At 43.7% G+C, this 24,863-nt stretch overlaps 1 protein-coding gene across 1 annotated transcript in view; it reads right to left on the bottom strand.

Annotated features, from left to right (window-relative positions):
- LOC132396018 (angiopoietin-1-like) overlaps nt 1-24,863 on the bottom strand; it is a 162,412-nt gene that overhangs the window by 54,776 nt on the left and 82,773 nt on the right. The window contains exons 2-3 of the mRNA XM_059973321.1: nt 4,177-4,332; nt 1,845-1,966 (exon numbers count right to left, since the gene is read on the bottom strand). Coding sequence (XP_059829304.1) covers nt 1,845-1,966; nt 4,177-4,332 — 278 coding nt within the window. The remainder of the gene's footprint in view (nt 1-1,844; nt 1,967-4,176; nt 4,333-24,863) is intronic.

Raw genomic sequence — 24,863 nt, 5'->3', positions numbered from 1 at the left:
CTCCAAGATGTGGGAAGTTAGGGAACCTCATGGTCTTCTCGATAACTACGTCTGTGGGAAGCGTCCTCCTGGCAGAACAGTTGGAGGAACTGGATCTGGATCCTGGTACCCGGCACCATCCGACATTCCGAGATGAGGTTTTTAATGAGGTGGTCGCACCTCAAGCGTCGACTGCAGACAGGTGGGGGACTACCATAGAGGTAAAGGGACAAGTAAACAATCCCTTCAATAACTCTGATATAAAAAAACTGTCCTGTCATTTTTAAATGTCCTAGAGGGGTGGTGGTAGGTCCAGATACTTCAGGGTCATTTAAGAAACTTCTGGAAAGGCACACGGATGATAGAAAAATGGAGGGTTAGGTAGGAGGTAAGGGTTAGATTGATTTTAGAGTAGGTTAAAGGGATGGCTGAAGGGGCTGTACTATGTTCTATTTTAACAGGAATGCCTGTTTGAATACTGTTATGGGGGGTGAGGTGACCTACAGAGACCAGCAGCAGTAGGCAGGCCAGTGGCATTATGCCCACCTCTGAGGTGGGAGTGAGGGCAGGCAGAGCCATACTGATAAAGGAGCCTTAGTATGGAGAACAGATAGGTGCTTCCGTGTCCGTAATGGAAACTCCAGGGTGGTGTGTTGCCTCCCTGATGCCAGGGTGGCGGGTACAGGACATTCTGAGAGGGGAGGGTGAATAGGTAGAGGTCATGGTGCATATAGGTAGCAGTGACATTGGCAGATGTGCTCATGACATTCTGCAAAGGGATTTCAGGGAGCTAGGTAGAAAGTTATAAAGCAGGGCTCCCAGGATTGTAATCTTAGGCTTAATAACCGTGCCATACTGTATACTAGTGAGGTGAGAAATAAATATATAATGCAGTTCCAAACATGGCTCAGGAACTGGTGCGGGGTGAGGGGGAGGGGGGATGTCTTCAGATTTATGGAACGTTGGTCTCTCTTCCAGGGCAGAGTGACCTGTAAAAAAAAGATGGTTTGCATCTGATCTGGAGGGGAACCAATACCCTGACTAGTGCTACTCTGGAGGGTTTAAACTGGAGAGGTGGGGGGATGGTAACCAGAGCAGCAGGTCAATCGCTGGCAGGAGGACATTTAGTATAAATTGGCATCAAGATCAGTACATCATGATGGGCTGAATGGCCTGTCCAGTGCTGTACAATTCTAAGTTCTATATTCGTATATCTTTTATAGTCTATTAATGATTTACGTTCAATGTATGTGTTTCATCTGAAGGTGATGTCTGTGATGCTGCTAAAGGAAATTTTTTCATTACACCTGTGCATACATATACTTGGCATCCGGCAGCAAACTCAAAACTGTTCTGACTCGCCTATCTAAAAGCTTCTTAAACTCCACTATCATAACTGCTTCCACCATTACTTGGCACACAGAACTCTGCGTAAAAAAGAAGCTTACCTGGCACGTATCCTTTAAACTTTCTTGCTCTCACCTTAAATGCATTTCCGCCCCGGGAAGAAGATTCGACCCGTCTTCAGATCATGTGATAAACTCTCCTGAAGCATGCAGACCTGAGCTGTGCTTAAGCTGTACCTAACCAGCGTATTGCAGTGTTCAAGCATAACTCCCTGCCGTTATGTTCCACGCCTACGCTAACAAAGGAGGTCACCCTCTTTACCACTATTGCCTAGTCCTGCTACTGATAGGATCTGTGGATGTACACTACAACATCCCTTGCACCCGGACCCTTCAATGCTGTTTTAGCTCTCTCCAGCATTCCCTGTTTTTGTTCCAGTCAGAATTTAATGACTCCCATTCCGGAGTCTGTCTGTCCCTGGGAGCCTCACGGTTAGTGATTCCAGCGGGGGGCCATACCTGTTCTTTTCACGCAGCCAGTAGATGTTGTTGTTCTGGAGCAGCAGCTCCTTCTCCAGTTTGTTTGTGAATAAAGAATTCTCCAGCAGCTGGATCTCCAGTCGCGAGGTTTGATTCAAAACCTAAACACAGTAAATCATCATTATCCCAAAACAAATCATCATTCTTCAATAAACACTGCAAACTAGGACATCAATTAATGGAAACAGATTAAAGTAATTTGTAAACAAAAGGCAAATGTAGAGTTTACAGCACAATCCCAGTTCCCCCCTCATAGACTTGGAACACCATGTTTGTTTGGCAAGTCCAACCACTCCCCCCCCACCAAAAAAAGACCACATCTTCTGTTTTTCCTGGTCTCTCTCTCACCTTAGCACAGTCAATTCTTTCTCGGTACTCTTCCACCTCTTTTCTGCAACTTAAAACTTGGTTTGTCTCTCTCTGTCCCACATCTTTCAAAAGATCTTCAACCTATTTTTCCCTCTCCACAGTTGCCGCCTGACCCGCTGAGTATTTCCAGCTTTTTGGTTTAATTTAGGTTTTCAGCATCTGCAGTATTTTGCAGTGGGTTCAGTTCCCAGTCTGTGTTGTGGAAGCTGATCCAGGAAAGAAAGGGAATGGATACCTTCAGCCCACTACTCCATTCAATATCTCACAGCTCCAGCGAACCAGGTTCAATCCTGACCTACGATGCTATGTGTGTGGAGACTCTCCCCGTGACCATGCAGATTTCCTCCAGGTGCTCTGATTTCCTCCCACTTCCCACAGGCACATAGGTTGGTAGATTAATTGGTTGCTGTAAGTTCCCCAGGTTTGTAGACGAAAATTTGGGAATTGAGGTGAATATCAGGAGAGTAAAATGGGATTAATTAATGGAAATGGGTTGGTTGATGGCCCTAGTGAACTCAATAGGCTGTAGGGCCTGCTTCAATGATCTGCAGGTCTATGATCACTTTGCCTTCATTCCACTTAAAAACACCCTGGGTATCCAAATGCAGACACCCACTGTGGGCTTTGACACAGTGAATCCTGGAAAGATAATCTCTCTCCAGAAGAGACTTGAGCTCAGAGACCAGAGTAAAATTGACCTCCCAATCTTGTATTCCAGGCTGGTACCAAGGAGAGACTGATCGGGAATGTTCCCAGCTGATTGGCCACTCACTCAGGATCCCGAAACATTGCAGAACTCTGCAAAACCTTGAAAGTCTATGTTGATGGCCTAGAGAGAAATATTCACTCTGAACATGTGCAAGAGAGTAAGCATGTGTGAAAGACTGAAGAGAGTGTGACAGAGGGACTGTGAAAGTTTGATTGTAATTGTTACTTAGCTCATTGTCACATACCAGTGTTCAATGAAAAATTTAGATACTTTAGACATTGAAACACATAACTTCTGAACGTAAGTGCATTGGGTAAGTACAAACAGGAAAGCAATAACAGAATGCTGTTGCAGAGGAAGTATTGCAGGTAGATTGGGAGATCAAGGGTTCATCTTTATTTGAAGAGGTCCATTCACCAGGATAGAAGCTATCCTTCAGCGAGGTGGTGCAAGTTTTGTGTCTTTTACCCAGTGGAAGGAGGAAGAAGAGAGAATGACATCGTTGGGGGGGGGGGGGGGGGAGGTGTCCCTGTAATAGTGAGACTGTGTGAATGTATGGGCTGAGGGTGTGCTTTTGAAGTCCGTATGTGCAAGTGTGTGTTCCAGTTTACTCGATTCTTCTCATCACAGTGTACATTTCGAGCTGCTTAGCTCAACATTGGGAATAAAAGCTGAGGGTTTCTCACACTGAAGATTCCAGATGCAGAACCAAGACAGGGGGCACTGCTTTGGTGGGCCACTGGTTTCAAACCAATGGTACCTCGCCACATCAAGCCTAAACCTTTCACCCACTGACAACTGCTTGGCCTTCACTCACAAAGAATCGTCTCTCTCCTCGGAGAAGGGCCCTCCAAATCAGAATGATATTACAACTATTTATTGACATTTCCTACAGCTTTGTTTAAGTGCCAAGGGCCGATTCACTCTTTCAAACCTAATTAAACAAAATTCTTACAACATGTTGTAACCAGATAAAGATACCAGTGATGTATTTACAAGAATCGCTCAGTCCCGACTGAACACTGCCAGGAATTTTTTTCTTGAAGAGCTTGTATTTAACTTGGAAGAGGTGCATAAGACTGCGTGTTATTCTGGCCCAGCTTAAGTGTAAAATAGTCCCTTGAGCCACTTGAAGAAGAAGACAGAACCCAGCCCCCTCTCGTTGTTCGCTGTCTACAATCAGCTACCCAAACCAACCTTCCCTCCCACACCCCCAAGTCTCACGGGCCATACCTGCGTCTCAACGTCTGTCAGTCTGCGTGTGTGCTCAGCGGTCTGGCTCAGCAGACTGTTGCTGATCTCCAGCATGGTGGCTGTGTGGTTCTGCACAGCATTCTGTTGTAGCTGGGCCAGCTCACTCTTCATGTTATCCTGGATGTAGGTCTCCAGCTGTGGAGAGACATTTGAACACCATTAGAGAGTTTAAGTCTTGGCCTACACTGAAGCAGGATCCCCATCTTCCTGATGAAGATCAGGCCATTACTGGCATCAATCCTGCCAATCCACCAATGCTCTATCCATGCTAGTATCTTTCCAGTAATACCATGGGCTCTTACCTTGTTAAGCAGCCGCATGGGAGGCACCTTGTCAAAGTCCCTCTGAAAATCCAAGTACACGCCATCCACCGATTCTCCTTTGTCTATCCTGCCTGTTATTTCCTCAAAGAATTCTAACAGATTTGTCAGGCAAGATATTCCCCAAGGAAACCTTGCTGACTTTGGCTTACTTTATGAGAACCAAGAACCCTGAAACCTTATTCTTAACAACTGACTCCAATATCTTCTCAGCCATTGAGGACAGGCTAACAGGCCAATAATTTCCTTTCTTCTTTCTCCCTCCCTTCTTGAAGAGTGGAGTGACATTTGCAATTTTCCTGTTGTCCACAACCATTCCAGAATCTAGTGATTCTTGAAAGATCATAACTAATACCTCCACAATCTCTTCAGCTACCTCTGTCAGAACCCTGGGGTGTAGTCCATCTGGTCCAGGTGACTTATCTACCTTCAGACCTTTCAGCTTCCCAAACACCTTCTCCCTAGTAATAGTAATAGTGCACTCACTTCTGCTCCCTGACACCCTCAAATCTCCGGCATGATGGTGTCTACCACACTAAAGACTTATTCAGGTCACCCCCCGTTTCCTTGACCCCAATGACTAGCTCTCTGATGTCATTTTCCAGCAGTCCGATATCTACTCTCACCTCTCTTTTACCCTTTATAAAACCTTTGCTATCCTCCTTGATATTATTAGCGAGCTTATCTTCATATTTCATCTTTTCTCCATTTATGGCTTTTTTAGTTGCCTTCTGTTGGTTTTTAAAGTTTCCCAATTCTCTAATTTCTACTATTTTTTGCTCCATTATATGCCTTTTCTTTTGCTTTTATGTTGTCTTTGACTTCCCTTGTCCACCACGGTTGTGTCATCCTGCCTTTAGAATACAAAGAGTTGAGCCACAGCTGCTTTCCAATGGTATAGTTACAGATTAAACTAAAACAAACCCCTATTGTGACCAAATGTGCAAATTTACAGATTTATTAATGGTGCTTTGATCGGTAAGATTTGGGTCTGACCAAATACTAAATAGGCTTAAAGATAGGTAAGGATGTCCAGAGTTTCGAAAGGCGCTTTGCAAATACAGATGTGGAAAAGAGATTGTTTTGCAGTAACACAAGAAAAGATAGGGAAAAGAGTAGGCCATTCAACCCCTTCAACCTGTCCTGCCATTCAGTACAAACTTGGCTGAACCGCCCCAGGGCTCAACACTTCTTTGGCTCAGTTCCCTGATAAGGTCATTAGAAAATGTAAAGAGTTTCATATCATAGAATAAAATAAACATTGCTTAAATTAGGAACAGTATAATCAAATAGATGGACACTTATTGGTTGGGTGAACTTTGATAAAGGATTCCAACCAAGACTCTATTTTACTGGGGTAATGTCTTCTTGGGCAGATATAGAACCGGAACTCTTGCACCTGATACATACTGAACATTAATGAGAAACACAAAGGATCAGATGACCCAATCTATATAATCTCACTGAGTCCCTGTACCGTAATGAAGGACATATCCAATCAGAAACAATAACTCATACAAGGACCAGTTACCTGAACTTGGTCTCAGGTGCCAGCAATTATAGTGCAGAGGGTCAGTCACATATAACCATATAACCATATAACAATCACAGCACGGAAACAGGCCATCTTGGCCCTCCTAGTCCGTGCCGAACCCTTAATCTCACCTAGTCCCACCTACCTGCACTCAGCCCATAACCCTCCACTCCTCTCCTGTCCATATACCTATCCAATTTTACCTTAAATGACACAACTGAACTGGCCTCTACTACTTCTACAGGAAGCTCATTCCACACAGCTATCATTCTTTGAGTAAAGAAATACCCCCTCGTGTTTCCCTTAAACTTCTGCCCCCTAACTCTCAAATCATGTCCTCTAGTTTGAATCTCCCCTACTCTCAATGGAAACAGCCTGTTCATGTCAACTCTATCTATCCCTCTCAAAATTTTAAATACCTCGATCAAATCCCCCCTCAACCTTCTACGCTCCAATGAATAGAGACCTAACTTGTTCAACCTTTCTCTGTAACTTAATTGCTGAAACCCAGGTAACATCCTAGTAAATCGTCTCTGCACTCTCTCTAATTTATTGATATCTTTCCTATAATTCGGTGACCAGAACTGCACACAATATTCCAAATTTGGCCTTACCAATGCCTTGTACAACTTTAGCATTACATCCCAACTTCTGTACTCAATGCTTTGATTTATAAAGGCCAGCGTTCCAAAAGCCCTCTTCACCACCTTATCTACATGAGACTCCACTTTCAGGGAACTATGCACAGTTATTCCTAGATCTCTCTGTTCCTCTGCATTCCTCAATGCCCTACCATTTACTCTGTATGTTCTATTTGGATTATTCCTGCCAAAATGTAGAACCTCACACTTCTCAGCATTAAACTCCATCTGCCAACGTTCAGCCCATTCTTCTAACCGGCATAAATCTCCCTGCAAGCTTTGAAAATCCACCTCATTATCCACAACACCTCCTACCTTAGTATCATCGGCATACTTACTAATCCAATGTACCACCCCATCATCCAGATCATTTATGTATATTACAAACAACATTGGGCCCAAAACAGATCCCTGAGGCACCCCGCTAGTCACCGGCCTCCATCCCGATAAACAATTATCCACCACTACTCTCTGGCATCTCCCATCTAGCCACTGTTGAATCCACTGACTTCTTTCAGTATCGTTTATTACTCCCTGCTGCTAACTGATCCTTGAAGTTCAGCAAGAGGGTCAATAGCCTGCTGACTATTTATAGGGACTTCAGATAAGATGGCAGTATGTTCAGACGAAACAGTTTCTCAGCAGCCGATCAAAGGTGTTTTTTGTCTTTTTTGACATTTTTTTTAACAATTGCAGGACAATGCTGGACAATAAGAACTTGAGGTAGTATAGGTGTACCCATCAGTGAGATGCTCATTGGTGGAGGAGCTGGACTTGGTGCAAGCCATGTTATTGTCTGTTACCTGATGGCTTCAGAGCCGGTGCATGAAGGTGGTGTGCAGTCTAACTGCGATTATCTTGGGTGGTTCTCTTGTGATCGCAAGACCCTGTTAGAGATTGATAATGTAAAATGCTGCAAGTCCGTTTCCCTTGTTTATTGATGGGACAGAGAGCAGGGGGCGCTGTGCAGCCTAGGCGACGACTAGGCCTCAAGCTGCAGGCTTGCTTGTTGCAATAGTTCAGGACAGGAGAAGCCAGAGGCAGTGCAGCATGGTGTCTATGGGGGCAGACTCCTCCTGTTGGTGCTGCCCTCTAGTATTCTGTTGGTGAAATGACAAGCTGAATTGTGTGTGTGTGAGTGTATACATTCATCTGCTGACTGCCGAAAACTACTTGTCCTTGTCGATAACATCCGTGCATCATCAATTCCCAGATATGTCACTCAGGGACCCGGGCTGTATATATTGCTTGAGTTGCTGAGTTCCTCCAGCATTTTGTGTGTGTTCCTATACATAACATATATTTTTTGTTTGAATGTATGTTTACTTGCTAACTTGTATGTGCTATATGAGCCTTGTGCTGTGTATGACGGTCAGTACTGTTTTGCACCTTGGTCCTGGAGGAACACTGCTTCATTTGGTTGTATTCATGGATATTCATAAATGGTTGAATGATAATTAAACCTGAACTTCAATCTGATAGCTTTGGAAGAATCTGTTGCATTCCATAGAATGTCCAAAAATCACAATCAAGCAAGAAAAGGACAGTTCCTATTATTTTGTTTTCTTGAAATGTCAACTGCGTTTCAGTTGATTGCAAGCTCTGAGTCAGAAGGACCAGCTTCAAAAACTGCTGAAATGGGAACAGTGATTCAGCCTGACACTGCAGTCTGGTGCAGAGGGAGCATAGAACCAATAATGGGACGTGCTTTCAAATAAAGGCAGAAGAGAAACTGCAGATGCCGGAAATCTGGAGTGACACAAAATGCTGGAGGAGCTCAGTAGGTCAAATCTATGGAGGAAAATGAACAGTTGATGTTTTGGGCAGAGCCCCCTTATCAGGCTGAGAAAGAAAGAGGACAGAAGCCGGAATACAATGGTGGGGGTGGGGGGGGGGAGTAGAATGAGCTGGCAGGCAGTTTCATTAACGCTTAGATGCTCTGGGTCTAAATCCTAGGATTCCCGACACAACAGCACCATGGGAGAACCTTAGCTCAATCTGTGATTACACAACAACAGGTATATATGAGCAAATAATCCAATATAGCTATCAACCTACTGGAAGAGCAACCTGCTATCTGATGGAGGAATGCAGTGGGTCGAGCATTATCTGTTGGGGGAAAGCAACTGTTGATACTTTTTGGGTCAAACCAGACCTTGATGAGTCCAAATGCAGTGTTTCAACCTAAAATATTAATACTTCCTTTCCTCCCACAGATGCTGCTTGACCTGCTGAGCAGGTTATGTGTTGCTCCAGACTTCAGGATCTACAATCTCTTGTGCCTCCATCTACCTGAGAAGATATTCCACACTGATACCCAGGAACACTGGATTGTAGTGGATCACATCCATTTCTTAAAAGGATCTTCCTGATTTCTTTTTGTGGACTCCCCTGAAACTCTTGCATTCTCCCACAGTCAGAACATCACAACCTCTTTTCCATGAATATTTTCCAGAATAAACCACATGGGTGGTTTATCCTGTCACAGTGGGAGCTTGGATTGGAGAATATGTTCGACATTTCAGTAAGTAGCCAAGTAGCTAAAATCATGTCAAATTGGGTGTGAATTTTAACATGGGTTCAACACTCATCCAAACCTCAACTACAAGGCACGTCAGGAGTGTGATATAATCCACTCACCTGGATTGATGTAACTCAGCAGCTCTCAACCCCACCCAAAGAAAAGCAGTCTACGTGATGATAACCCATCCACCACCACGAAAATCCATTCTCTCCACCACTAGTACACAGAAGCTTCAGTGTCCATCATCTACAAAATACGTTACAGATACTCACCTGGGCTATTCTGCTACCATCTCCTGAACCTGCAGCTAACAAGAGGAAAAGGGCAGCAGGTGCACAGGTTCCTCTCCAAGCTAGGTACCATCCTGATCTGGGAATACCTGCACACTGCCATTCCTTCATTGTCACTGCGCCTAAACCTTAGAACTCCCTTTCCGGCAGCGCTGTGGGAGCACCTTCACCAGAGTGTCTGCAGCAGTTCCAGAAGGTGGCCCACCCCACCTGCTCAAGATGAATGAGGGATGGGCAACTAGTGCTGGCTTTGCCCATATCCCAAACTTAATCACTTGTATCGATATAGCGTCCATATCGTGAGTAGTGCAATCACTCGAGTCAAATACAATGCTCTCCAAAGGAGTTGTCTGTTGGTAGGTCAGTTGTGGACTGATCCGGGATCCACATAACCAGGATATGGGGATGGATTCCCTTGGTGAAGAACGCATCTGCATGATTTTACTTAATGTGGGAGGCTGATGCATGGGCAGCCACCCCACGGTCTGGGACAGATCGGGGTCGGGGTCAGGGACTGGGGGCATGGAATGCAAGATGACTGGGGACTTTTTGCTACTGTTGTGATGTGTTGTTATCTTCCACCAGCTCCACCTTTGAGGTCTTGGTCATACACTCATAAAAAATCCTAATTCCAAAGCTTGCAGGAGTTTCTAGTCAATATTGCAGGGGGGTGTCTAAACTAAAACCACTACCCTGGAGTTTCTATGGGTTTCAAAGTTTCTGTGAATATGTTGTACATTTATTATTCCTTCAGTAATGTATCTCAAGTTCTGGTTGGAAATGGGACCATGATAAGAATAATTATGTCATCTTGGTCTCTGTTCCCTAATTTCAGCCTTGGCTCCTGTTTGTCCTCGGAGAGTTAAGCTGTAAAATCCATTCTGTAAAATCACATCTCTGGGACAAATTAACATCAGGATTAATGTGTGTTGGCAGAACATTGGCACCAGCGTTTCAGGGAAAGGAGATACATGACCATAGCTAATTGTTCATGGGAATGGTCATAAAACTGGCACATAAACCAGCAGCAGACTGTGGACCATTAATCCAATTTATATCTGAATTCCCAGGAATCCTAGATTCCATTCAATGCACCCTTCCTGTGCATGAAAAGGTCTATTACACTGATGTGATCAACAGCCAAGTAGCTTGGTGACTTCGCATCAAGTCTCTCATCAAATCGTAGCCCATTAATGTACTTGACATGGTCCGTTCCTTCTCTCACAGTCCATCTTTTTGCTGAGGCATCCCCCACCCCCCCCCCCCACTGTCATCAATGAATGAAAACCCCAGCTTCAGGGCTGAGGCAGGACTCGGTGTTCGAAACTTCCCCAGCTCGCTGCATGATAAATAATCCGTTTGCCAGAGTGGAAGTGCAACTGTGGCATGTGAAGAAAGGAGCACGAGGAGGTGATTCATGCCCCGCCTCTGCCCTGTTATTCAGTCTGATCACAGAAGGTGCCTTGAGACCATTTTCATTCACGATCCTCCTCCCGTAGTGTCCCTGATCCTAATCTTGAACACATCAACAATGGAACGTCTCCAGCTTTCTGTGGTGGACAATGTCACGGACTTTTAACCTCTTGGAGAATATGTCCTCACCTTACCCCTCAAAGTGAGCCTTAACTCCAAGCAACCAGAAAGATCACCCTCACATCATTCAGCCTGTCAAACCCCTTATGAATCAAGTGTAGCCTGTCTGTCAGTTCCATGTCACAGGGCCAGATTCACCGTCCCGGATCTGAATGTCATGAGCTTGACACCTCTGACACTGGTGCCGTACACACAGACTGCAGTACTAGAGGAAAGACACAGTTCAAAGACAATAACTTCCAGGAAACAGCTCACAGCGTCGCTAGAAAGTTAATCAAGAACCAACTCACAAGCAAGACAGCTCTCTCAGTTGAATACAACAAATTTGATGGCAACTGTTTGAGGAAGAGCAGCATAGTTATCCCACGATCACAAGCATCCCACAGAGATCAAGAGATGTTGCTCTTTTTACAGCACAGTATCAGCCGCTATATTTATAGTCTAGTTGGATACACTGACCCGGGACCAGCACAATGCAGACTGACCACAATAGTGACACAATCGATCCCGCAGGTGCTGGAGATCTTGAGCAAGGTGCACATAATGCTAGAGGAACTCAGCAAGACAAGCTGCACCTCTGGATGGAAATGGAAAGTCAACTCAAAACATCAACTGTATATTTCACTCTATAGATTCTGACTGGACTGCTGAGTTCCTCCAGCATGTTTTGAGTGTTGGCCAACAAAAAGGTCACAGATTGCTAGGGTTTAATTTGCCTCAACTTGCTCAAATATCATGTTTTTCTTTACTTTGTCATGCAAGTTGTATAACTTATGTTAATTTGATTACATAATTTATGTTTGTAATGTGCTGTGCTGATGCTGCAACCATTATCATGGCATTTATACCTTCAATCATTCTCTCCCCATAGCCTTTGAAATCTTTAATCTCCACAAATTTGTCCTGGTCCTTCTTCAGGATATTCAGCAACACGGCCTCCACTGCTCTCTGTGGTAAAGAATTCCCAAGGTTCGGCAATAAAGAGATCTCACCCATCTCTTAATCTTACATGAGTTGCAGGAATGACCCTAGATCTAGATCCCAGCAAGGGGATTATCTGACTTGCATCCTTCCTGCTGAGCCCCGTCAGATCCTCATGTTTCAGTTCTCATTCTCCTAGCTACTCCAATACCTCCTCGGATGGCAGTCCCAGGAACCATCTTGGTGGATCCTATTGTATTTCTCTCTGGCAAGGACATACGAGTAAGCTGATGGTGAGGTATGATCTCAACTAGGCCCTATGCAAATCCAGATTCTGACATTTGTCATCGTAAAGGAAATCTTGTCATTGTTCTTTAGGTATTTGACAGTGATTTTAAACTTCTAATTTGCTGTGGCTACTCATTCATCAATAAGGTTTTATTAAAATCTATGTCAGCTTAGATACCAGGAACAGGTTTCCCACTCGCTGCTGGCAGCTTTATTTCAGCTGTTCAACATACCGTACTGGCAATGAACTAATTTAGTGGGACACAAAGGCCATTAAGCTAAGAGATTTATTACATTGATACTATGAAGGTAGACAGCCAGGAGAGAAGAGGATTGTAAGGCTAAAAGGAGTTTTGAAGGAGGAGTTCAAAGTCCCAGGGGAATTCCTTTTAAAGTCATTTAAGGGAATCTTGAACCAGTCAAGGGGTGTTAATTTAGACGCCTGGGATTTAGGGATTTAGGGATGGAGAGAATAGGTGATGGCTTGCAACAGCAATGCAAATCAGTAAAAGTTCCTTTAGAAGAACAACACCAGAATGCAGTTATTCACAATCCTCTGACAGGAAACATTTTCTTTCATCTCTGTCTTGTGGGCAACTCCTTTTTTGAATAATGTTTTCCTCACAAGAGGGAATATCCTCTCCACTCCCACCCAGTCAAGATCCTATATGTTTCAATCAAGTTCCTTTTCACTCTGCTGAACAAGCCTCATCTGGCCAAATCTTTATCAGAAGATAATCCAGGTATCAGTTCAGTACATCTTTTAAATGTTCCACCACATAAACTTTACAAAGAAAATGCTGCAGTAAGTTGTAAACTCTGCCAGCTCCATCATGGGCACTAGCTTCACCAGCATCAAGGACATCTTCAAAAGGCAATGCTTCAAGAAGTTGACATCCATCATCAAGGACCCAAATCTCCCAGGGTATTCTGTCTTCTCATTGCTACCGTCGGGGAAGGGGTGGGGGGGAGGTACAGGAGCCTGAAGGCTCACACTTTATGTTTCACGAATACCTTCTTCCCTTGTGCCATCTGATTTCTGAATGAACAATGAACCCATGAACACTACCTCAGCTTTATTTAGTTTGCTCCCTTTTTGTACTACTTAATCAGTTTATTTTTTAATATATTTCTTATTGTAATTGTATAGTTTAAAAAAATTATTATGAACTGCAACGTACTGCTGCTGCAAAACAACAAACATCACAACACACGCCAGTGATATTAAACTGATTTGTCACATGTACATTGAAACATAGAGTGAAATGTGTCACTTCCGTCAAACCCAATCAGCAAGGTCTATGCTGGGGCAGCCTGCAAGCATCACCATGTTACTGGTGTTAAAATAACATGCCCGCAAATTACTAACCTCAACCCTTACATCTTTGGAATATGGGAAGAAACTGGAGCAGCTGGAGGAAACCCATGCAGTCATGGGGAGAACGTACCAACTCCTTACAGATAGCAGAGGGAATCGAACCTTAATTTTACAGTGTTATGCTTACCACAGTGCTACCTTGACATTACACCTTACCACACACCTTCTGGGAATCTAAGTATTGGACCCAGTACGACACAGGTTACTTCTTCAAACATCTCCAGTAAAGCCCATTTCCCATTGACAAAATCACATTGACTTTGCTGATTCTTGAGCAAGACACACAGAGTGCTGGAGATACTCAGCAGGTCAGGCAGCGTCTATGGAGGGGAATAAACAATTGACATTTTGGGCCAAGACCCTGCATCAGGACTGAAAAGGAAGAGGACAGACGCCAGAAAAAGAAGGTGGTGAGAGGAGAGGGAGTACAACCTGGCAGGTAATAGGTGAAACCATGGTAAAGTGGGTGAAGGGGATGAAGTAAGAAGCTGGGAGCTAACAGGCCGAAGAGGTTCAATATTTTTGAGCTGTGTTATTGAATCTCTAAATATAGCTTCGTTACCCCATGGAAGAGTGGAGAGTAAGAGAAAGAGAAGAAGAAAGAGATAAAATGCCCACTGATCTGCTGCAGATACGTTCCAGTGGAGATGTGCCAGTTGAAGGTGTAGTAGGTATTATGTCAGGCATACCATCATTGTTCCATGGCCCCAATTTACTACAGACTGATTTTGATCAGGCCTGGTGGCTTCTGGAAGACACACACACACACACACACACACACACACACACACACACACACACACACACACACTCTCTCTCACACACACACACACACACACACACACACACACACACACACACACACACACACACACACACAGAGCTTCCGCTCAGTTTCTGCCATGACATCTATGGAACGGTTTACTAATGAAGGCAATTGTCATCCCTGGGGGAATGTAGATATGAGCTCACTCACTCTCAGGAGAAAATCTGACTCACGGTCGAATAAATCAAACACATCAAGTGTGGCAGAGTTCCAGCACCATCAGCGGGCTGGGCTTTATGGAATATCTGGTGTATTAGTAACATGAAGATTATTCAGGAAATATAATGCCAACAATATTGCATTGTCTTTGATTAGATGAGGAGGAATTATTGTTGTCAAGAGGGAAGAAATTCCTTGCCGTAGGGCCTTCAGAAGAGGACAGTGACTGGGTTACATGGGAGACCTTCTAACAGGTGAGCAGGGGCACCTGGAAGTGGTTGAATGCCTGGACTCTGAGGGGTATCAATGGACTACAGCCCACTGGGGCTTTCCAAATCCTTCATCAGGAGAGTTGTAGTGTAGAAGCCATAACCTGTGGAACGGGTAAACAGGGAACAATGGATGTGCTGCATGGGCCTTCCAGAAGGTCCTCCACCAGCTGCTACACAAGAGGGAGAGTGCTGCTGTTGTCCTAATTGCTGTCCTGATTCCTCTGGTTGAACGTTCATACAGAGCTGCTGCATCCCGTCCTCCTCCTCTCAGTGACGTCCTCTGATGCTGAGTCCTTCAAACAAAATAGACTCTCTGTGATTCTCTCCACCTCTCTCGTTTCTTCTCCATCTGCTTCCCTGCCAGTCTGCTTTCACTCCTTTTCAATCTCAAACTTCATAGAACCATAGAACATTACAGCACGGAAACAGGCCCTTTGGCCCTTCTTGGCTGTGCTGCACCATTTTTCTGCCTAGTCCCACTGAGCTGCACCTGGCCCATATCCCTCCATACGACTCTCATCCGTGTACTGTCCAAGGTTTTCTTAAATGGTAAAAGTGAGCCCACATTTACCACTTCATCTGGCAACTCATTCCACACTCCCACCACTCTCTGTGTGAAGAAACCCCCCCCCCCAATGTTCCCTGTAAACTTTTCACCTTTCACCCTTAACCTACGTCCTCTGTTTTTTTTTCCCCCTAGCCTCATGGAAAAAGCCTGCTTGCATTCTTTCTACCTATACCCAACATAATTTTATATACCTCTATCAAATCTCCCCTCATTCTTCTACGCTACAGGGAATAAAGTCCTAACCTATTCAACCTTTCTCTGTAACTCAGTTTCTCAAGTCCCGGCAACATCCTTGTAAACCTTCCCTGCAATCTTTCAACCTTATTAATTTCCTTCCTGTAATTAGGTGACCAAAACTGCACACAATACTCCAAATTCGGCCTCACCAATGCCTTATACAACCTCACCATAACGTTCCAACTCTTATACTCAATACTTCTATTTATAAAGGCCAATGTACCAAAAGCTCTCTTTACTACCCTATCTACCTGTGACACCACTTTTAGGGCATTACATATCTGTATTCCAAGATCCCTCTGTTCTACTGCACTCTTCAGAGTCCTATCATTTACCTTGTATGTTCTACCTTGGTTTGTCTTTCCAAAGTGCAATACCTCACAGCTGTCTGCATTAAAATCCATCTAACATTTTTCAGCCCATTTTTCCAGCTGATCTAAATCCCTCTGCAAGCTTTGAAAACCTTCCTCACTGTCCACTACACCTCCAATCTTTGTATCATCAGCAAATTTGCTGATCCAATTTCCCATATTATCATCCAGATCACTGATATAGATGACAAATAACAATGAACCCAGCACTGATCCCTGTGGCATACCACTAGTCACAGGCCTCTACTCAGAGAAGCAATCCTCCACTACCACTCTTTGGCTTCTCCCACTGAGCCAATGTCTAATCCAATTTACTACCTCAGACTGAATCTTCCTAACTAACCTCCCATGCAGGACCTTGTCAAAGGCTTTACTGAAGTCCATGTAGACAACATCCACTGCCTTCCTTTCATCCACTTTCCTGGTAACCTCCTTGAAAAACTCTAATAGATTTGTTAAACATGACCTACCACGCACAAAGCCGTGTTGACTCTCCCTAATAAGTCCCTGTCTATCCAAATACTTGGAGATCCTTTCTCTTACTACTCCTTCCAATAATTTACCTACTACCGACGTCAAATTTACTGGCCTATAATTTCCTGGATTACTTTTAGAGCCTTTTTTAAACAACAGAACGACATGAGCTATCCTCCAATCCTCCAGCACCTCACCCGTAGATACCGACATTTTAAATATATCTGCCAGGGGCGCTGCAATTTCAACACTAGTCTCCTTCAAGGTCCGAGGGAATACCCTGTCAGGTCCTGGGGATTTATCTACTCTGATTTGCCTCAAGACAGCAAGCACCTCCTCCTCTTCAATCCATAAAGGTTCCATGACCTCACTACCTGTTTGCCTTGTTTCCATAGGCTGCATGCCAGTTTCCTTAGTAAATACAGATACAAAAATCCCAAAGTAAATTTATTATCAAAGTACATATATGTCACCGTACTCTATCCTGAGATTTTTCCCAGGCATTCATAGTAGAGCAACGAAGTACAAAAGAATCGGGGAAAAACTGCACGCAAGCAATGGGTGATAAACAAACACCACGCAAAAGACGAACTCCAAATGCACAAAAAAATCAAACAAGCAATCAAATAAATAGATTAATAGATAAATAACTAATTAAAAATACTGAGACTGTGAATTGTTTAATGTCTTCAATGATCAGTCTAGTGTTGAGGGTGAAGTTGTCCACACTGCCTCAGGAACCTAATGGGTGAAGTCATAATTGTTCCTGAACTTGGTCGTGTGGAGCCTAAGGCTCCTGTACCTCCTTTCCGATGGCAGCAGTGAGAATCTTAATGACTTTCTCTCTGCATTTGTCTATTTCTGCCTCTTACCATTTCACACTTCATTTCCTGTTTTGCTTTCCCACTGTTGTTTTGCTTTATTCCTTTCACCAGCTCATTGATTTAATCTCTTAGAAACACATACAACAAGCTGGAGGAACTCAGCAGGTCGGGCAGCATCTGTGGAAACGAACAGTCAACGTTTCGGGCCGAGACCCTTCGTCAGTCCTGACGAAACGTGGACTGTTCATTTCCACGGATGCTACCCGACCTGCTGAGTTCCTCCAGCTTGTTGTACATGTTGCTTTGACCCCAGCATCTGCAGTGTACTTTGTGTTTTTGATTTAATCTCTAACTCTTTTCACTTTGTTCCCTTATCTCTCTGCTCCTGCTTTCTATTTACCCCTCTTGCTCTGTCTCACTTGCTCCCTGTCTCTCACTGTTAGTTTTTCTCCCCGTCTCTGTCTCTCACTCGTTTCACTCGACCCCTTGGATATGAGAAAGGGGAACCCAGGGCTGAGTCAGGCTGGGAAGAGACAGAAGATAGGTATACTCCAGGGCTCAAGTGGCCTCCTTGTTGCAAGGAACTATGATAATATAGTATGCCCCGTATTTGTAGAGGAATTTTTAAATTTTATCCCATCTCATGTTTGAGCTCAATGGGCTGTAAAATCAAGAATTCTTCATAAAAATTGAAGAAACCTGCTGGGATATTTCACTTCATGTTTGTTACAGCAGCAATCAATAATAGTTCAATCAAAGCAACTAACTGGTCAGTGTGAGCAGCAGCTTTCAACATCTCACTGTTTTCAGACCTTTGCTTATTAATCCATTCAAGCAAGTTCAAATCATTTGGAAAAGACTGTAAACAGCACTGACCAATAAAAGGCACTCGGCCACCAAACATGTCCACAAAACCTGACAGCGTAAACGGCAGTGAGGTTTCACTCCTCAATGAGCTCAATGCCTTTTATGCATGCTTTGAAAGGGAGAACACCACCACATCTGTGTGAATCCCCACACCATACAGCAACCCCCTTGTGACCTCTGCCTCAGAGGCCAACATCAAAGAAATTCCTTCAAGAGGGTGAAACCTCGTGTCGGGGTCCAATGATGTATCTAACCAGGTACTGAAAACCTGCAGTAGGACGGGGGGGATAGAGATCCATAATTCCTTGAAAGTGATGTCACAGGTAGATAGGGTTACAAAGAGAGCTTTTGGCATATTGGCCTTTGTAAATCGGAGAACTACAGGAGTTAGGATGTTATGTTGAAGTTGTAAAAAACATTGGTGAGGCCTAATTGGAGTATCTTGTCAAGTTCTGGTCACCTTCCGGCAGGAAAGATGTCAGTAAAACTGAAAGAGGACAGAGAAAATTTACAAGGATGATGCCAGGACTTGAGGACCTGAGTTATAGGTAAAATCCCCTGGTTTCCTTGGCTGCGTAAGTCTAGGGAAAACACTCTGTAGGCCTGTAAAAATGTGAACCAGGGCATTACGTTGGGAAAGGTTGAATAGGTTTGGACTTTAAAGAGTCCCTGGAGTGTAACAGAATGAGGTGAGATCTTATAGAGGTATACACAATTATGAGGAATATTGATAGGGTAAATGCATGCACGCATTTTCCTCATTGGTGGGTGAGACTAGAACTAGGTCATAGGTTAAGGGTGAAAGGAGAAATATTTAAGGGGAACGAGAGGGAACTTTCACTCAGAGGATGGTATGAGTGTGGAATGATCTGCCAGCAGAAGTGGCAGATGCAGGCTTGATTGCAACATTTAGGAAACCTTTGGGTAACTACGTAGATGAGAGGGCTATGGACAGCTATGGTCCATGTACGATCAATGGAATGGGGCAGATTAACAGTTCAGCATGGACTGGATGGGCTGAAGGGCCTGTGCTGTAGTGCTCCATGACTCTACAATTAGCTGGCTAGAGTGTTCAAAGACATCTTCAAACTTCCACAGCTGTAGTCAGAGGCTTCCACCTACCGCAAAAGTGCAGCAGCCATACTGGTGCCCAGGGAGAGAAGGGTGAGTTGGCCCTGCAGCTACTGTGAGGTAGCACTCACATCTACCATACTGGAGTATTTGGAGAGATTGGATTTGGCTAGAATTAAGTCCAGCTTAAGCAAAGATCTGTTCTTATTGCAGTTCTCCTACCACAACAACAGACCTACAGTGGACACAATGTTACTGGCTCTCTTTTCTGCTTTGCAACATCTAGACAACAGGGAAGCATATGCCAGGCTGCAGTTTATCGATGACTGCTTGGTGTTCAATATCACTGACCCTTAGTATTAATCACCAAGCTTCTAGATCTGGGCCTCGGTACCTCCCTAACTAACTGGACCTTCCACTTCCCCAACAGAAGACCACAGTCTTGGTGACAACATCTCATCATAGACTATTAACATCAGCACTTCTCAAAGACACGTGATTAGCCCACCTATTCTCTCTACACTCATGGCTGTGTGGCTAAGCACAGCTCCAACACTATTTATAAATTCAGAGATGATACCACTGTTGGCATACTCTCAACTGGCAGCAAAGAGGCGTGGAGGGGTGAGATAGATAGGCTGGTTGAGTGATGTCACAACAACCACCTTGAGGCCAGCAAGGAATTGGTTGAAGATTCAGGAAGGGGAAGTTGGGAAAACACGGCCCAGTCCTTGTTGAGAGCTCAGTTGTGGAAAGGTGAGCAAGTTCAAGTCTCTGGGTGTCAACATCTCGGAGGATCTATCCAGGCCCAACACACCGATGCAGTCAGGGAGAAGGCACACCAGCAGCTCTATTAGCAGATTGTGGTGATTTGGTTTGTCACCAAATATCCTTGCAGTTCTCTATAGGTGAACAGTATAGAGCATGCTGACCAGTTACATCACAGCCGGGCATGGAAGCCCCAATGCAAAGGATTGCGGCTTCCATGAAAGAGGCTACAGAGGACTGTGGACTCAGGCAACTCCTTCATAGCACAACTTTCCCTGCCACCGAGGACATCTTCAAGAAGGTCGCTAAAGACTTTCACCATCTTGTGAAGACATGCCCCCTCCTTGTTACTACAAGGTACAGGAGCCTGGAGGCCCATATGCAATGATTCAGGAGCTGCTACTTACCCCCTGCCATCAGATTTATGAGAAGTCCATGAACCCATGATCACTATCACAATATTCCTCTGGTTTTGCACTGTTTATTTAATTATAACAGTTTTATGCCTTTGCATTTTACTGCTGCCAAAAGGCAACAAACTTCACATCGTATAAGACTGTGATAATAAACCTAATCCTGGGACTGATTTGCATTCTGCAGAAGAGTGTGGAGCCCATCGCTTAACCCTATCCCTAACTTCAGGCACCAGCTCGAGCATCATCTTCTTCCATCTCTGTTCACTCTCCCTGGACCCAAGACAGGTAGATCAACTCCATTCATTCCATTGAAGGGAACTGGTTCTGAGGAAGAAAGGTTGTCTTCTTGTGTTCCATTTCTTTGAGATGTAGTAGTAGTGACATCACTTGAGTTGAGTATGATGTTCTCCTAAGGGGTCGTTTATTGGAAGGTCCTCAGATGGTTAGAACATAGAAACATAGAAAACCTACAGCACAATACAGGCTCTTCGGCCCACAAACTTGTGGCGAACATGTCCCTACCTTAGAAATTACTAGGCTTACCCATAGCCCTCTATTTTTTCAAGCTCCATGTACCTATCCAAAAGTCTCTTAAAAGACCCAGTCATATCCACCTCCACCATTGTTGCCGGCAGCCCATTCCACACACTCACCACTCTCCGAGTAAAAAGCTTAGCCCTGACATCTCCTCTGTACCTACTCCCCAGCACCTTAAACCTGTGTCCTCTTGTGGCAACCATTTCAACCCTGGGAAAAAGCCTCTGACTATCCACACGATCAATGCCTCTCATCATCTTATATACCTCTGTTAGGTCACCTCTCATCCTCCGTCACTCCAAGGAGAAAAGGTTGAGTTCACTCAACCTTTGCTCATAAGGCATGCTCCCCAATCCAGGCAACATCCTTGTAAATCTCCTCTGCACCCTTTCTATGGTTTCCACATCCTTCCTGTAGTGAGGCAACCAGAACTGAGCACAGTACTCCAAGTGGGGTCTGACCAGGGTCCTATATATCTGCAACATTACCTCTGGGCTCCTAAACTCAGTCCCACAATTGATGAAGGCCAATACACCGTACGCCTTTTTCACCACAGAGCCTGATCTGGGATTTTATAGTGGATTCCTTTAATGGAGGTCGCCTGTGTGTAAAATAGATATAGCTCACTTTAGACAACATCAAGCAATGAACTAAATTTGAACTCATTTTAAATTACAATCATATTTATTAGGTACATTCAACTAATCGATATAGTTATTAATTTGATTCAATTCAAATCTAGTTCATTGTTTTATGTTTTCAAATATTAAAGATAAATACACAGAGATTTTTTAGAAACTTTTGAACACTTTTAAGAATATAATTGTAGAATATTTTAAGCTGTTGCTGAATGTCACTGACATCCACTGATGTGCAACGCCTGGTAATGTCGGTAGTTATTAACCCTGGGTCTGAGCTTCTGTGACTGTGTGGCTTTTCAGAGGGAGGTTTACATTTGCAGCAGAAAACTTACTGCACTGGGCCTCGCCACACAGGCCAGCTGAGGGTTCATGTTACTGCTGCATATGGGGGGTGGGGGGCACGTACAGGGGCCATGAACACTGAAGTGGGCCAAATCACAAAACCTTATAAACAATGTTCCCTCATTTGTAATGACCAGTGTGCGCAAAGATCTTGTGCTGTGCAATTCCTTGCCCAGTGACAACATGTGTGCACTGAGTTTTATATACAGACGTATTAATTTTAACAGCTAGCAAGGCACTGTCAATAAGAACTTCCATCTCCTCGGGTTTGATTGGTTTCGCTCTTGTTCATCTGCACTCTCGTAAAACATACGTAGCAGGCCTGTGGTGGGTAATGAAGAACTTTCTCACCAGGGCTTTTGCACACTGTCCACATGTGATTTGCTTGCTACATGACACTTTAAAAAGTTGTTTCCAAATATCACTCCATTTCTTCCCACTTGCAAATCCTCCAGTAACTTTTGCATCTTGACAATACATGCAGGTAGCACCATTTTACTGTATTGCACCTAAATATTTCTTGAAGTTGTACGTTCCTGACCTCGTGAGCTTTCGGTGTAGCAGTTTCTACTGTTTCATTAAGCCAATGAGCAGATCTTTGTGTTTCATGCTCTTTACTTCTTTGAAATTCAAGACAGAGAATCAATAACTTCTTCAATAAAAATAGTGTAAATAAACCAGCTCTAAAATCTGCAGACAAATTGTCACAAACTCCAAGTTCTCTACACTATCCGCATCAGAAATCGGAAAAGGAAATGTGATTGCGTACGATCATGAAATATACTTAACATGCCAATGAGGTAGAGGGTGAATACCTTTTGTGCGCAGTTTAAATTCCTTTGTGTGCTAGTAGCAGAAGATATGTGTGCGCGCCCATGTGCACACTTCAGAGGGAATATTGATAAAGTGTCCTCTGAGCTGACTATTGTCATCTGATGATATTTTGCTATTTCCACAACCTTGGGGCTGTTGTTCCACTGTAGTTGGCAGTGTTCACTCTCATTTCTCACAGCCTGCCTGTCCTCTACCCTCAGCTATAGATTGGCTAATCACACACTTTGCTCAGAGACCTCTGAGGGTCTGCACCAACGCTTCATCCTTTGATGGTCATTGCACCAAATTCCCATCGGTTCAGCAAATTGCTTGACTGTGTATTTCCACCCTTTAACCCCGTGCCCAATGCCTGCCCCTCTTACAAGGATACTTTGGTGTCCAGGTATCCCCAGAGATCTTATGGGACTGTTGGGGCTGAAGTGCATCCCAGACAAGGACAGGCATTTGCTTTTGATTTTGAATTTTGCAAATATTCCCCTGGAAATTATGTGCATTTTGCAATGTACTAAAAAAATCTCTTTTCTTAAAAAAAAGGGCACACACTTATTGTGCTGCACATAAATATTAAGCCCTATAGAAGTTGGATTCATTTTCAAGGACTCTTCATCTCTTGCTCTCAATATTTATTGCTTATTTATTTACTATTGTTATTTCTTATTTTCTTTTGTATTTTGCACAGTTTGCTGTCTTTTGCACACTGGTTGTTTATCCACCCTGTTGGATGTGGCCTTTCATTGATTCTATGATGGTTTTCAGTTTACTGAGTATGCCCGCAAGAAAATGAATCTCAGTGATGTAAATGGAGACATATGCAGTATGTACTTTGATCACAAACTTACTTTGAATACACAGTTCAACACAATGAAGGTTTGTTGGTCCAAAAGACATGACATCTTGCAAGATAGAAGAGCACAGTACAGAACAGGACTGCAGAGTCCATGGTCTATACCAACAATTACTCATGGTAGTTTGGCCAATTTGTCTCCCTCACTTCCGCCACATTTCTGCTGGAGGTTTCTGTTTCTCCATGTATTTATCAGTCTAGTGTTAAGCGTGCCTCAGAGTAAAATGGTTCAAAGAAGACTGAAGCAACAAGGAAACGATTGCTTCAATGATAAACTTCAACAGACAACAGACATTAACTGCAGTAAATCACTCCAGTTCCTGGAGAAACATTGGCTACAAAGCAAAACTTCAGCCAATCTTCCTTTTTATTCCATGTAATCCTTCTTCAAAAAAGGTACTCTGTGTATTTGCCCAGCAGCTGTGTAAATCTGAGCTCTTTGTATAATAAATCTCTTGCCATATAATTTGGGCCATTTTCGAAGTGAGAAGAATGATTATTTTCTCATGGTTTAGGTTAATCTCTGCTTTCCTTCCTCTTGCTGATTTTAGTTGGACCTGGTCAGGTCAGAAATACCCAAGTGATTGAAATTAGGAATTGCAAACATGTCTGACACAGAGCGAGTGGGCCTCTGAACTAGAGGAAAATATATCAAGGGAAATTCTCATCAGCTCAATCTTATCTTGGGTCTAGTTTTCACCTGGATTTGACATTTAATGGCCAATTATTGCAGTACCCTGTAGTTGGGTCACACTGGGGTCTGTGTGTTAATGACTTTGTTGGGTGTTTGATCATTTTGATGGATGGTGTATAAAATGCAGCAAAGATTCGAATTTCCCACCTTCCTGTGCCATTGAGCTCTGATGCTTTATGGCAATTCCTACATAGTTGAATTAATAATTCCTGCATCTCCAACTCAATAGGTCCCTCAGCCAAGTTCAGGCTCTGCTTGTGTAGAGGTTGGGAGGTAAGTGGGAGGACAGCTGTGTATCCTCTTGAATTCTAACCAGCGAACTGATTCTGTAGTTGATTGCTTTTAATCTCCCAGATCTATTTTAATATGATGACTTAAAAGCCTGGATAGAGTGGATATAGAGTGGATATTTCCATGAATATGAGTCAAGGA

The sequence above is a fragment of the Hypanus sabinus genome, chromosome 1, assembly GCF_030144855.1.
Source record: "Hypanus sabinus isolate sHypSab1 chromosome 1, sHypSab1.hap1, whole genome shotgun sequence".
Classification (NCBI taxonomy): domain Eukaryota; kingdom Metazoa; phylum Chordata; class Chondrichthyes; order Myliobatiformes; family Dasyatidae; genus Hypanus; species Hypanus sabinus.
Note: the sequence above shows the minus strand (reverse complement) of the source record. Positions and strands in the feature narration are given on the sequence as shown.